This window comes from Siphateles boraxobius, unplaced genomic scaffold, assembly GCF_051911475.1.
Source record: "Siphateles boraxobius isolate OS27281-9 unplaced genomic scaffold, OSU_SipBor_1 8, whole genome shotgun sequence".
In the NCBI taxonomy this organism is placed as follows: domain Eukaryota; kingdom Metazoa; phylum Chordata; class Actinopteri; order Cypriniformes; family Leuciscidae; genus Siphateles; species Siphateles boraxobius.
In genome coordinates, this window is record NW_027509208.1 from 6,440,620 (window position 1) to 6,454,932 (window position 14,313).

The following is a 14,313-nucleotide window of genomic DNA, read 5'->3' on the forward strand; positions in this document are numbered from 1 at the left end:
CAAAATCCTTTACTCTCCCCAAATCACAGCAACAGTGGTATTTTCACTAGAGAATGGGGAGAAATGTTTTGGAAATGACAGAATTAAATCAAAATATCATGCATGGTGAATTGAGGAAATGTCCATAAAAAATTCAAAATGAGACAAAAGACTTCTACTAAACATCTTTGAAAATCATTTCTTATAGCATTTGTGGAGTGTGGTCTGCTTCTGACTTCTATATCTTGTTAAGAGCTTGAAAATAAAGATCTGGTTAGTTTATAAATAAACAGAGAATTGTTTAACCAGGGGTTTTTGAACCAGGGTCTGCAAGAGTGCTTCTTTGAAACATGTATACTATTAACCCTCTAGGCGCCACGGTCGAGTTTACTCGACAAGATCGCGCATTGGATAAAACGGCCGATTTTTTTCAAATTGGGTGTCAAATTTCGTTCGACATCCCCTCCACTGGATGGCAGACATGTCATTCTTCACCCCAGACTCAAAAAAACGTAATGTTTCTATACAAAATGTTCGAGTTAGAGCGCATTGAATCAGTGCGATCAAAAGCAGAGCTAGTGTGCGAGTGAGCCATGTTATCAGAGCCTCTTACCATCACAATCGCGGCGACAGTATTGTGGTGGAGACTTTGTCTAATACCACTGGGTATGTTAGACGAGGTCGAAGTATTCATAGGACAGTTAGGAGGAAACGTGGAGGCAGGGTGAGGAGTCGCAATGACAATGACAGTAGTCCGAGCTGTGCATACTCGGCGCGCGCGCTAGGCAGATCTGGCCGCGCTGCTCGTATCATCTCACTCATGATCTGTGCCTTGCCGTGGCGAGTGAGCGTTTGAACTAAACAGGTCTTGTCTACTTGTGTTTGTATGTCATATGATTAATATATATGTGCCCCATACATGGAATCAGAGTGCCTACTGTATTTAGTAAATGGAAAATCTCTACAGCAAAAGTCCAACCACTACATGCATTCGGTTTGTTTCTACCATTTATTAGTAATGATTTACAGTTTGTTTAATACTTAATATATACCTGAGCATTCAGTATTGTGCAATATAGCATACAGAAGGTGATGGACATTTTGGGGGCAAAGAAGTGCTGCATTTTATCATTTAAACGTGACTTTTCATGAAAATTCTATAATCCAAGATTGCCGCCACCATATGACGTCATAATATGCAAATTAGATGGGAAAATGTAATCCCTACATAAACTTTGGGTCATCCTTAATATTTCACTAATTTACAGAAAGTCTCTATCTTTTATCACTTTTAATATATAGACTTTTGAAATTAAGATGTCAAAATTGGACGTTTTAGGAAAAAACCTCTGGCGCCTAAAGGGTTAATAACAGAAATAGTAAGATATGCTTTTAACTATAGGTAAATATTGCTTTTAAAGTAACACACAATATTATGTATTGTTTAATAATGGGTACGTGAAAATATATAGCTATATCGGAAGGGGGTACCTTGAAAATCATCCTATTTGAGGGTCTTTTGCATCAAAAAAATTATGGTTCAAATATAGTGAATTTAGTGAAATGTACAGTGCTGTTCAAAAGTTTGGGGCTGGTAAGATTTTTGGTGATAGTCCACTAAGACTGCATTTCTTTTATCAAAAATACAGTATAAACAGTAATTTTGTGAGATCTTATTATGCCAGTCTTCCGTGTCACATGATCCTTACAAAACTGTTAGAAAACAGTTGTGCTGCTTAATATCTTTGAAGAAACCATGATACATCTTCCAGGATTTTTTGATGAATAGACAGTTCAAAAGCATTTATTTGAAATAAAAATCTTTTGTAACATTATAAATATTTTACTGTCACTTTTGATCAATTTAATGTATCCTTGCTAAATAGAAATATATTTGTATTATTAAAAGTATCTGACCCAGTAGTGTATTTAGACTGAATAGTTCCAACCAGCCTACACAGCTTAACAAGACAAAGAAAAAAAGTGTTGCAAAACAATGACATCAGTCCGTTTCCACACCTACTCAACAGTGCTTGGAGTTCACACATCTAACGGCAGCCGTTAGGTAAGCTACGGCCCCTAAGACCAAAGCTAGCCATTGCATCCCCAATCAATGGCCAGGATGCTAGGCTTGTTAACTCATTTATGGGAATGTGGTGCTCCACCCATTGCAAGTGTCCCTCCAACCCTGCAGTCACCTAATCTGACTGTGGCCTTTTGTGTGGTGTTGAGATTGAAGGCATATTGAACAGGCCCATCCAGGGGCCATTCAGAGGGTATAACGTTCCTGCATCTTCAATATTAGATAGCTCCTAGTCAGGACTGTCTATCGATCCAAGGCTTTAGCACTTCTCTAGCGGGTGAGTGGCAGCTTCTAGTCTAAGGAAGATAAACGCCATGGAGGTGATGAGTCATTCCTGTCTGGTGTGCTCTTCTCTGTCTCTCTACCACCTTCTGTTCACCTCTTCTTACAGCCAAGTCCATTTTACCACTGTACAAGCCTCATCTAATGTACTGTAATGCACTGCTCTGAGAGCGGGAGGGTGCTATTATAAAAAAAATAATCGGAAGGTGCAGCAAGAATTCTTAAATATTCTTGGCTTTAAGTTTAAAGGAATGTTCCAGGTTATACTCAGTCAACAGTATTTGTGGCATAATGTTGATTAATAAAATAAAACAATTTTGGCTCATCTCTCATTTGTCTTTAGAAAACAGCAAAAATCGAGGTTACAGTGGGACACTTGCACGGGAAGTGAATAAGGCCAGTTTTCAGAGGATTTAAAAGCTGTAATCTGAAGTATATAATTTTATAAAAGCACTTACATTAATTCCTCTGTTAAAATGTGTGTATTATTTGAGCTGCAAAGCTGTTTAAATAATTTTTACAGCATAGTTTTAGGGTTTTATGGTGTTGCGTTATCATGGTGACAGAGTTGTTGTATTGGAAATAACTTTACAGAAAAGGTTAATAAGTAATTTCCACACTAAATTTCATGTTAACACGCATTTTCTATACATCTTGTGGTTATACTTTTAAAAAGGTATTTTTGTGTTAACGGATTGACCCCATTCACTTTCATTGTAAGTGCCTCACTGTAAACTAGAGTGGAAATTATGGTTTGCTCAATAGATAAAGTGCACAGTCCGCTAATTTTGTTCCTTTCGTATCAGCATGTCAACCTTTGGTGACTTTAGGTCTTAGGGTGACATTGTCAGATTTAAATGAGACTATACAAAGTAGGCAGCAAAGGCAGCAAAATATTATGATCCATGGCTCAGAGTTGGAAAGACATGTGGCTTGTGGCAGGCAGCCCTCGAAAGCAGCCAGTCTCAGCGGGAAGATGTGATGGGACGGGAGGGAAGGGGGTGGTCTGGTCTGTAGGAGACGCTGCCTGTGAAAATTAATCTCAGGCTATATCTCAATATCTCAATGCAAAACTGCCCAGCAAAATCCCCTCACTGCATTTCTAATGTGTCACTGCATGAGCCTGAGGTGGGGGAGGAAGTGATGCGTGGGGGCAGGGGAGGACTGATTCAAAGGGGTAAATGATTGCCCTCTAGGGGAAGGAGAAATGAGAGAACGGCAGAGAGGTTTATCAGAGACAGAGCTGGCTGTCAGCCAGAGCTGTGGCTAAGGTGGTCTACAGACAGAGAGAGAGAGGGAGAGAGAGAGAGTTGCTCACCTCTTTGACACAGCAAATCTTTGCACTCCCTCTCCTGTCTGCTGTCTGGATGCATCATTTTATAAAAAGAAATATGCAAGGTAAATATGTAGGTCAAGATAACCGGGTTGTATATAACGTCATTATTCTATTATGAGCAGACTTTAAAGTAATAACCTACATACATTTTCCTTGCATAATATAGAGGAAGTGGAACAGGGGGGTATAGTCAACACCAACACTGACATTACATTGTCAAGATGTGAATCAATGAATTCAGCGTGAATGTTGAGTTGTGTGCAGGCCACCAGCAGATTCTCCTAACTACAAAGAGGAGAAAAAAATCGGAAAGATCCTAAAGTTTGAACGGTAGTGTATTTAGACCGATTTCCAATCATTAAATTCAGTGTTTAAACTGTGGGGGGCTTATGAAGGGACCCCAGACCCCTTTAAAAAAATTGTAAGTCACATTTTTTTATTTCATTATAAAAAACTAAATTAAGTATTTATGTTTTTCCCATCTCCGATTAGTGGTCTTAAATTGATTTTCTGTGTAAAAGTTTTAAACACTGTTTTGTGATGTGTTTACAGGACTGACACTCCAGATCCTCATCTTCACATGATAAGATTCAATTTTTCAGTTTATTATTGTTCTATATAAGTTAGGCATGTCATAGCTAAACAGAGCATGGCAAGGATATGCACTGATTTTTCAACAGATACACTAAATGTTGATCCTCTCACGTTATCTCTGTCCCCTGGTGTCTCACGCTGAACAGACTGGTGTTCATTCAATATGCCTGTCTCGTACATGTAATGAAAATCCCACCCACAGGCGTGCGCACAAATGAAATCTTCGGCTGTGAATGGAGGTAGGATGGCAACAAGGCATGTCCGAATCCAGTGTCTGCATAGTAAGATGCCTTGATCTGGTCAGTTTTTGAAGGCAGCATAGATGTACCCTATCATACACTTTTATATAGGCTACTACAATCATGCACATGCAGAAAATAATTAATAATAATAAAAAGGCAGCTGATGGAGCATTCAATTCATTTATATTGTTCTTTTTTTTTCATTAACTCATTTTAAAATGAGAATAAATACATTCACTTAATATTTATTTGATTGATTATACCACAGATTTAAATTTGTTTTAGATTAGTAAACATGACATCATGGTGCCAGAATAGCCTGTTATTTGGTTATGAAGGCAGTGGCACAATTAAATCATAGACTAAGATCTAGCTCGGACGCAAGGGGTTAAGCGAATGTCTTGGCTTGTGGGAGGAGCCGCGGCACGCTATTGGATAATTATACGTGACGCAATCGATATGAGAAACCTAGGAACTAGTTAAGAAGGCAGTCGGTAACTTTGAAAAGAGGTTTGGTCAGAGTGCGGCAGCTGTGAGTCTATCAAGGGGGAAAAGTATCTTTGAACATGGTGCAGCAGACGGAGCACCGCGAGACGGAGAGCAGCATGTCGCGAGAGACCACAGACAGCGAGGAGAACGAACTGATGGCGTGCAGCCCTGTGCCACCGAAACCGGACTGGTGCAAGACAGCCACCGGCCACATTAAGCGACCCATGAATGCTTTTATGGTGTGGTCAAAAATCGAGAGGAGAAAAATCATGGAACAGTCTCCGGACATGCACAATGCTGAGATCTCTAAAAGGCTGGGAAAGCGGTGGAAAATGCTGAAGGACAGTGAAAAGATTCCCTTTATCCGCGAAGCCGAGCGGCTCCGGCTCCAACACATGGCTGACTACCCCGACTACAAATACAGACCGAAGAAAAAACCAAAGCTCGACAGTTCTTCGAAACCAGCGGTGCATTCGCCGGAGAAGATCAGCAAAAGTGTCAAAGCTGCGGGGAAGAAGTGCGCAAAACTCAAGCCGAGCAAACCGGGGAACGTAACAGCGAGAGCTTCTTCACAAGACTGCAGATTCAACTATGTTTTCACTAACTTAAAAGTGACCAAGTCTATCAAAAGGGAACTTACTGACGACGAAGACGAGGAGGACGATGACGACGACGACGAGGAGGATGAGTATGAGGATGAGGAGCACATCAGGCTGCACAACGTCCCCGCGAGCCCCACGCTGAGCTCCGCTGCGGAGTCCGAGGGCGCGAGCATGTACGAGGAGTCCAGACACACGAGCGCAACTCCAGGCAGCAGACTGTTTTACAACTTCAAGAACATTACCAAGCAGAGCGCAGCTTACCCTGCCTCGGTGTCACCAGCATCATCTTTCAGGTCCGTTTCTTCTTCGTCCAGCAGCTCCAGCGAGGACTCCGATGACTTGCTGGTAGACTTCAGTTTGAACCTAGCGGCTGGCTCTCACACGACGGACTTGGGGAACACTTCAGGAAACCTTTGTCTCTCTCTGGTGGATAAAGATTTGGACTCTTTCAGCGAGGGCAGCCTTGGTTCTCACTTCGAGTTCCCGGACTATTGCACTCCAGAACTCAGCGAGATGATCGCGGGAGACTGGCTAGAGGCGAACTTTTCAGACCTAGTCTTCACTTACTAACTGACAAACTCCAGAACCAAGGAGGCATCTCGCATCTTCAGGTTATTTTTTGAGACTGCCTCTGTGGTTGTCCCGGTTTTGACGACGGAACCCGCGTTACGAGACTTGTAACGTGGGAAAGAAAAGTGACAACATGGTCAACATTGACAGGGCTGTGTGTGTATGGCAAGCGCTTTTAACATGTATTCCTTAAAACTACACAGTATCTATTTGAATCTGACTCGCTTATTTTTATCCTAGCAAGTAATCCATTGGTTTCTTTTTCAGTTCACTAGAACTTAACCAGCAATATTACTTATTCTGTTAAGTTGACAAGTAACTATTCTGCTGTTACTGGTAAAGGTCTTTTTTTCTCTCTCTTTTTTTGGTCATTGCCAGGTGTAAATTATTCACTAAATATATTGTAACTGTTGCTGGTATATATTCCAGTTTTACTAGTACCTAATTATCAGGCAATAGTGTGTATTCCAGTTGGTATATAAAAGTGACTAGTAGGAATAAGTAATAGTGTGTTATATTAATGATTGATTGCTATTGAAATTGAGATACTAACAACTATTGAATTGCTTACTAGTAGGCGTAACTAAAATAAGTTTTAGTCGAATGAAAATGGATACAATTTAGTTTAAAGCAATAAATGTTAAAGTATCTTGCCATAGTGTGGTTATTCTGTGGGGTTGCAGTGAAACTGCTTAAACTGTGGTGGAGAGCAAAATGTAAAATCTGAACTATGCATTCCCATCCCACCCATATCTCTACAGGGAGCTGGCAAACAGCCGTTGGACCGAATGGAGGCAATTCTGAAACTGTTCAGGATGGAACTTTTTCTGAGGTCTTATGTAATTGCTGTACACCATAAAAAAAAATTCTTGTAATGGTTCAGTTTCCCTCCAAGTACAGGAATATTTAAGCAGATAACCACTCTAGAACACACAGGTATGGCAGGAAGCATTTTGATACATGACCAACATACCTCATCTTTTTAAAAAAAAAAAGTAAAATATTTTCTTGCATATTTTTGTACAGTTAAAGGGAATGTTCTTACTGTGCTTTACGTGAGGTTTCTTCAGGCACTTCAACCCGGTTTTATTTGTAAAAGCATGCAAGAATTAAACTGAGAATTCGACTTGCATTTAAATGCCTGGTTATTTTACTCAAGGCAAATGTACAGCTGTAGATCTGAAGCGTTTCGATAGGGAAGTGTACAATGGAATTGGGGGAACACATGATCCTCATTTCTGGTACTAGATGGAAGATTGTATATGTTCTGTAATATAGTAAAGCTAGGAGTTTATGTATATCTGTGTGAATGGGTCCCAAATAGCAGGTGTAAAACTGGATTTTGTTTTGCATTTTTTGTTTTTCATCATTATGGCACATTTGTTTTTCATTATTTTTGTGCAATATACTCTCAAAATGGACCATCTGCGTTTTTGTAGCAAAGGAAATGAGTTACATGTCATCATGCTGAAGTCTGTATCTGACACAAATAAATCAGCTGGAACTGATAAGAAAATGTTTGTCTGGTTAATGGCCTGTGTACATGTGTGTCTGAGTGATCAAAGGAAGGATATTTGTGATTTTCCATTGGGCTCCTTCAGAAGGGTTGGTGTTTCCAGATGCATGCAAACATTTTCCCACCCCTTCTTTCAAATTAAGTAATGCCTTTTTATTCCTTCCTCCTTTCTCCATTCCACTGGAAAAAATCTGCCCCTTCAAGAAATCAAATATCGTGCTGCCGGATGAAGCTCATTTTGATTGGTATAACTATGACCCCCTCCCCAAAGTGTCTTAAAGAGCTCTGCCCCTCTTTTTCCCTTCTGAGTTGCATTCATTCAGCAAATCCCTCACTCTCTAGACTAACTGCACAGCCTGGTAAGAGGAATTCTGCTCTGAATAGGCATAAAAGAACTTTGCAATCATTTGCACAAGCTGAATTACAGATTTTAAACTTGGATAGATGCTCCAGCACTGCATGTTATTAACGAATCTGGCTTTATATGATGCAATCTTACCTCAGCTTTTATTTCAGTGAGTGGCAGAGGATCTATTAATAGGCTGTATGAACTGTCATGCTTCTGGCACTCAGTATCTATTTCTGCATAAGTCATGAGTTGTGCCACCCAGCCCAAACTGAAGCCATGTGGGTTGCAAGAGTAGTTTACAGTTAAGATGATAAAAAAAATGTCAGCTCCAAAAAAAAAAGAAGTTTTTCAGCATTAGCATGGTTCTATTATATTGTATTAGGGCTGTCAAATTATGATTAATAGCATCGAACAGAAAATTTGTGTTTATATACAGTATATATATTTATATATATACTATATACATATATATATATATATGTAAATATATACTATATATATATATATATACACACACATATAAACACAATTTTTTACGTTATGTGATTAATCACGATTAATCGAAATTAATCGATTATTATTATGATTAATAATAATTGATATTATTGCTTTTACAGCAAAATATCAATATGACGACTGATATATTGCTGTAAAAAAAGTGTTGCCAAAGTGGATATTGTGGCTATATAATATTCTACCAAAATCAAGGTAAAATGGAGTTACAAGTTTTTTTGACCAGTGAATGTCAGACATGTTTTTTGTCCATCATTAGAACGTCTGCATCTGAGGCAGTAAGTGCATTGAATTACACTATCATCAGCTTACAGGTTATAAACTTTACTGTAGTTATGTGGCACTCAGTTTTTTCTGTCATTTGTCCAAAATCTCATGTTATAAAAGATGAAGTGATACCGCACACGCTATTTAAGACAGGATTGGCTGTGACTCGACGAACCTCAGCAATTATCCCTGGCTTCTTCATGCTTACAATTAAATATAATGATTTATACTTAGATTACTATCTATGGAAAGGGATCTTATAGAAGCAATTCCGAGTCTCAGTGCATTGAGGGGAAAGGGGAAAACTGGTGGGATAGCACTCTATAGCTCTTTTATTTGACCCATACGTTAATCTGCAGGACTAAAGTCATTCACGAGACAACTGCCAAGATACATGGGTTTAATTATACATTCTCGTGTTATGTTCAGCGGTGTGTGTCACTATTTAGACCTAAAACACATCTCTTTTCTCTGTCTACCAGGCCTATCAACGTTATAAGAGCTTTCTCTGTGGCTTCTGATTTTACTTAAAGGAACACTCCACCTTTTTTTGAAATAGGGGTTATTCACCGTCTCACCTACATTTAGATAGGTGGGCAAATGCATTTTTGTCTCAGTGCATGCATTGTCTTAGTCTGGCAGCGCCGCCGCTAGCTTAGCTTAGCATAATGAATGGAATCCTTTGTTGCCGGATAGCATGTCGTGTGTAAAAGTGATCCAAAAAACAAAAACAAACAAAAAAAACGAATTACTTCTTGTGGGCTGCTTATTCACAACGAGTACAAATAGTAATGCAGATTAAGACTAGGCAATTTCCTAGGCAGATATTGACTTGGGACTATATTGGGGGGAAGCACAGGCGAAGCACTGATACTTGGGCGCAGAGATATCACGCAACACCTGAAATAAAGCTTTACACAAAGAACGGCAAAAGTAATGATTGTGCATGAATCATTTGAATTGTTTATTAATAAACTAGTGTTTTCTATGTCAGTGTTGGTGAACGCAGTAGTGAACGTGCCTATAGAGAGAAATGCACACGTCATACGAATTAGCCTACATAATCAGAGAGCAGCCAATTTCTTTTAGTTTGTAATTGTTTTGTTTAAAAGTAGACATATCAAGCTTTCTATAGATATACTTCTCAGGTCTGTGAGACAAGTAGATTATACGCTGAGTTCATTTATGAGGCGCGCTCCATTTCATGCCGGCATCTCTTTGTCCTGATTATATTGTCTACTATATTTGCTTCTTATTTATTAATCCAGGGAATTTGTTGATGACCATTGATTAAAATGAAGATACAATTTATACAAAACGAAATTTTCAATCAAAAATAATATTCGTAAGATAGGATCATAAGATGCCCAATATACCGGAAAACATTTGGAATGGGTCAGACGTGATTTTGACCACTTATTAAGTTTTGTTTTGTAGAAAGCCTTTCTTTAAAGTGAATTTCATTTTGTATATATTGTATCTTCATTTTAATCAATGTTTCATCAACAAATTGCCTGGATTAATAAATAAGAAGCAAATATAGTAGACAATATAATCAGGACACGGAGGCGCTGGCACGTGAACTGGAGCGCATCTCATAAATGAACTGAAACTCAGCGTATAAGCTACTTGTCTCACAGACCTGAGAAGTATATCTATAGAAAGCTTTATAAATGTCTACTTTTAAACAAAACAATTACAAATTAAAAGAAATTGGCAACTCTCTGCTTATGTAGGCTAATTCGTATGAAGTGTGCATTTCTCTCTATAGGCACGTTCACTACTGCGAAGATGGTGAGTCTGCATCATCAACTTTATTTTTGCAGCTGACACTGACATAGAAAACACTAGTTTATATATCTATAAATATTGATATCTCTGCCCATGTCGCCTGTGCTTCCCCCCAATATAGTCCCAAGTCAGTATTTGCCTAGGAGATCGTCTTAATCTGCATTGCTATTTCTACTCGTTGTGAATAAACAGGCCACAAGAAGTAAAAAGTTTTTTTTTTTGTGGATCACTTATACTCACTACATGCTATCTGGCAACAAAAGATTCCATTTATCATGCTAAGCTAAGCTAGCGGCGGCGCACTGAGACAAAAATGTATTTGCCCAACTATCTAAATGTAGGTGAGACAGTGAATAACCCCTGTTTCAAAAAACGGTGGAGTGTTCCTTTAAAATAATAAGGAATATGGATCCATGATGTCCACCTCATCAATGTTTATGAAAATTGGCTCAGACCTTTTGAAAATTGGCTCAGATTTTTATTGAAATTTATATTTGTTTAATTATTGTACACTAACTACATATCTATTCTCTCTTTTGATCAGGAAGTGGGTCAGTAGGGCAAATATGACAGTGTATCCAACATTCGGCCTATTGTTTGATTCACATAAGATGGTTAATAATGACTTGAATGCAAGTTTTGAGTTGAATTTCTGTGTGGCACATATAGCCTAAAATAGGAATCTTTCCAACAGTCTCATGCAAAACCTCTTTGTTAAATCATAGGAGGCTTTCACAAGCCTTTCCCCGTCTATTATCTATTATCTATTAAGGAACTGAAAATGAGCAGTTATTGTGTTTGATGATGTATAATCTCTCTGCAGAGAACATCACCAAGGTGTGACTTCCATAGGAGGCACAACACCTATCTGACTCTAATTGTTGCATTACAAAGATGAGAACTTCCTGAATTACAATCTTTAAAGGTTAATGAACATGAACAGTCATGTGTATATTAAGCAGGGCATCCATAGCACATTATCTTAGTTAGTTGCGAACATTAATTACTACATACCGTAGTCATCTGTAATATTATTAAATAGCAGTGTTTGAATTTAATGACATTTGTGTTCAGTTTTATAAGATAAACAATTTTTGTACACTGTAAAAAGTAACCTGCCATTGCTACTTAGAGGATCTTTTATTTGCATATTTTTAAGATAACATTTTTGGGTCTGGGTCGTGAAGCGAAACCAGTTGAGAAGCACTGAGGTAGAGTTCGGTTCATCCTTCAGCTGGGTGCCCCCCATCTCTGACAGAGAATAACAAGCAAAGCAGCTTATACATACTCATACTACACAAAGTATGTGTCTGTCAAACCTTTCGCCTCCCACCATCACAGATGGCGGTCTGGTGTGAGGATATACTGTCATTTATGTCTCTGCCATTCATTAAAGCCAAACATAGAGACAAACTGGATTTGCAGCTTAAACCGTATGCCACTGCTCTTTATTGATTTAACTAAGGATCTACACACTCAACACTACAGGACATGTTTAGTCTGGACTAGTTGAAAGAACTCAGAGGTTCTTTGTGGTATATTATGGGCTCAGTTATATCAGTTATGGGCTCATAAACTATATGAATGAAAGTAAGAGTATTATTATCATATTTTATGTATAGTCATGTGGACGGATGCTGAAAAGCCTAAAATTAAATTCACACTTGAGTGCTAATTTGACAGTCTGCATAAATTAATGAATGCTTCAAAGTTTAAACATTTTCGCTGCACATTAACTGTTGCTCTTCTCTACCTTGCTTACAATAATCTAAACTTAACTGGCTTAATCGGTAGTGTCCATCATGCATATATCACAAAGGACTTGAGGACTTTCTAAAGGCCTAAAGCTACAGGTCTCAACGAGATTTCCTAAAAACGACATTTCATGGTACAAAAATGATCTGAACAGATTATGGTACTGTTCATTTGATTAACTATAATAATTTTCAGAAGGCATTTACAATTAAGCCAAAAGTGTAAATTTTCCTGTCAACAAATGTGCATGTTGTTGAAATAGTAGATTGTGATATTATTAAAACGCAATGTTTTGTTTTAAGAAAATTATTCTTTGACTTTTGTACAACAAACGATTTTGGTAGATTGGAAAATGGTAACCTGCAGTGGTAATCTGGAGTTTATTATCTATATCTGATCTAACCCTGAAATTTAGTTGTAACATGTTCACCAGTCTGTTAAAAAATAAATAGCCAGTAATATGTATGTATATATATATATATATATATATATATATATATATATATTCCTTTTAAAAATGACAAAACATAGACACCATTAAATTGATAAGAAAAAATATATATATTGATTTAATATTACTATTATACTCTGGGCCATGACAATTTCATGTCCATTAACATGAGTCTGCTGTACCTCTGACCAGCATCGTAATATGTAATTGTAAAGATATGATTTTGACAGGTGCATAACCTTCTCTGAATGGCAGACCTTAACCTCCATTAAGTCCCATTCTAGATATGATAAAATACCTTTCGATGGAATGCGGGAGTTGTGGTGCAATTGAATAGACTGAGGATTAATCTGATTTTCCCCCCTTTTTGCTCTTTCTATGGACGCCACACAGTGTCTGCACACAATTTGCTTACATCCTGGTAATTTATACTCTTCAATGTAATAGTGTGCTCATTTGAAACCTTAAACATGCTATTTTCTTTGCTTTTAGAAGATCTGTTTTCCTCTGAAGATAAATGACATCACCCGTTTTGGATGAAGATGCGGAGTAAGTTGTCCACGTTCTTCCTCCATTCCTTTCTGAATCTTCTGATTGACACTTGCCGCAGAGACACGTACCGCTGGACTTTATTTTTCTAAGTACGCAGACATTGGTCACATATGTGGGATAAATGTTCAAAGGAAGGTCCTCCAAATAACAAGTAACGCATATGAATGACTGGAAGAGCAAGACTACATGCTATCAAAATATTTATTAGTCCTATGATCTTCTTTTCGGCCCATGAGATTGTTTTTTGTCCAGCCAGAAAGCCTTCAGGAGTCATTTGATTATAGTCACTAACCAGCACTGCCCTCATCTGCACTGGCCCTCATCTGTATATGTCTTGGCTTCTCTCTAACTGTCTCTCAGCAATTTCTGTTATCCTCAATTTCCTGTAATTGAGCTTGTCATGTTTGTGCAGAGAGATGTCACATCAGATCAAATAGTGCTTTTTGAGTAGTCTGAATGAAAGAAGGTCATTGGTCTCCCCAACTTGAGGATCTGCCTCAGTTTCTGGCCCAGTTTTCTAATTGCTCATTTGCATAGCATCAGTTCCTCCTGTCTGTCCCTCACTCCACACATTTTCAAGAATCTCTGCTCTTTACAAATCCCCTGTCAAGTGTTTCCACACAATGAAAACTTTTTTTTTTAGAAGTGGCAGTGAGTTGGGTTGGGAATTGTGTCAATGGTTTGACCACATCATGTGTGCATTGAGATATCATGTCTTCACTGCAGTGTTACATCATGTTACAACTATTGACTTTGCATGGGTTATTTTAGAATTTTAAAAATAACTTTACACAATTTTTAGATTGAGATTTTTAAATTTAAGATTTTACATTTAAACAAGAACACTAAAAAAGTATTAAAGTATTACAAGTAAAAAAGCTGCATAAAAGTATTAATTTATTTGAAAATAAATCTAAAATATTGCTATTATTATTAAATTCT

The 14,313-nt window shown here is 38.0% G+C and overlaps 1 protein-coding gene across 1 annotated transcript; it reads left to right on the top strand.

The window, feature by feature from the left end:
* The first annotated feature begins 4,989 nt into the window (after positions 1-4,989).
* Positions 4,990-7,693, top strand: sox11b (SRY-box transcription factor 11b). Its single transcript, XM_077221169.1, has one exon. It carries the CDS (start codon positions 5,083-5,085, stop codon positions 6,175-6,177), a length of 1,095 nt encoding a protein of 364 aa, XP_077077284.1. The 5' UTR covers positions 4,990-5,082; the 3' UTR covers positions 6,178-7,693.
* The last annotated feature ends 6,620 nt before the right edge of the window (positions 7,694-14,313 follow it).